Source organism: Bombus impatiens, unplaced genomic scaffold, assembly GCF_000188095.3.
Source record: "Bombus impatiens unplaced genomic scaffold, BIMP_2.2 scf_0027, whole genome shotgun sequence".
Taxonomy (NCBI): Eukaryota; Metazoa; Arthropoda; class Insecta; order Hymenoptera; family Apidae; genus Bombus; species Bombus impatiens.
In genome coordinates this window covers 77,371-78,111 of record NT_176446.1, presented here as the reverse complement: position 1 = coordinate 78,111, position 741 = coordinate 77,371, and the positions used below count along the sequence as shown (strand labels likewise).

General features: G+C 53.8%; 2 protein-coding genes across 10 annotated transcripts in view; both read left to right on the top strand.

The window, feature by feature from the left end:
• Positions 1-741, top strand: part of LOC100744994 (tubulin polyglutamylase TTLL4-like) — a 244,962-nt gene that overhangs the window by 232,432 nt on the left and 11,789 nt on the right. The gene's annotated exons all lie outside the window — the stretch shown is intronic.
• Positions 42-741, top strand: part of LOC100745960 (enhancer of split mbeta protein-like) — a 2,008-nt gene continuing 1,308 nt past the window's right edge. The window contains exon 1 of the mRNA XM_003484970.4: positions 42-739. Coding sequence (XP_003485018.1) covers positions 381-739 — 359 coding nt within the window. The 5' untranslated portion in view covers positions 42-380. The remainder of the gene's footprint in view (positions 740-741) is intronic.

The following is a 741-nucleotide window of genomic DNA, read 5'->3' as shown; positions in this document are numbered from 1 at the left end:
CCGACACCCTTCTCCCCGTCAAGAGCCCATAGATTGCACGGAAGGGGCACCACGATGGGACAGTTGGTGGGAGGGATCGGTGAAGGGTATAAGTAACCGGTCGGTCCCCACCAGGGACTCAGAACCGTTGTGAACACGGCAGTGTACGCTATTCTCGGCACTCCGAGAGAACGCATACACACACGCACGCACACACCAGTCATACATAGTATCTTGTAACGCATATTTCGTGTGCGTCATCGAGTTACTCTTATCGAACTGTATATTTCTGTCAGCCTATCAATTGGAACGTTTCGCGTTCCTGTCGAATTGTTTCTGAAGGGTGGGCTGGTTTGTGACAAGTGGCAAGTGAGGAAGAGACTCTTATCGTTCTGAGAACCATGACACCGCATACCAGCTACACACCGGTCGGCGGTATGGAGTACGAAGAGCCAGTGTCGAGGACTTATCAGTACAGAAAGGTGATGAAACCGATGCTGGAGAGGAAGAGGCGGGCCAGGATCAATCGTTGTCTCGATGAGCTAAAGGACCTCATGGTGACCGCTCTGCAAGCCGAGGGCGAGAACGTGGCGAAGCTGGAGAAGGCTGACATACTTGAACTCACTGTTCGTCACCTCCACACGCTCAGGGCTGCCAGAAGGCTGACTCTGACACCGGAGAACAGCTACGCGGACAGATTCAGAGAAGGATTCACCCAGTGCGCGCAGGAAGTGTCGTCGTTCCTGTCGACTCCTGTGGCAG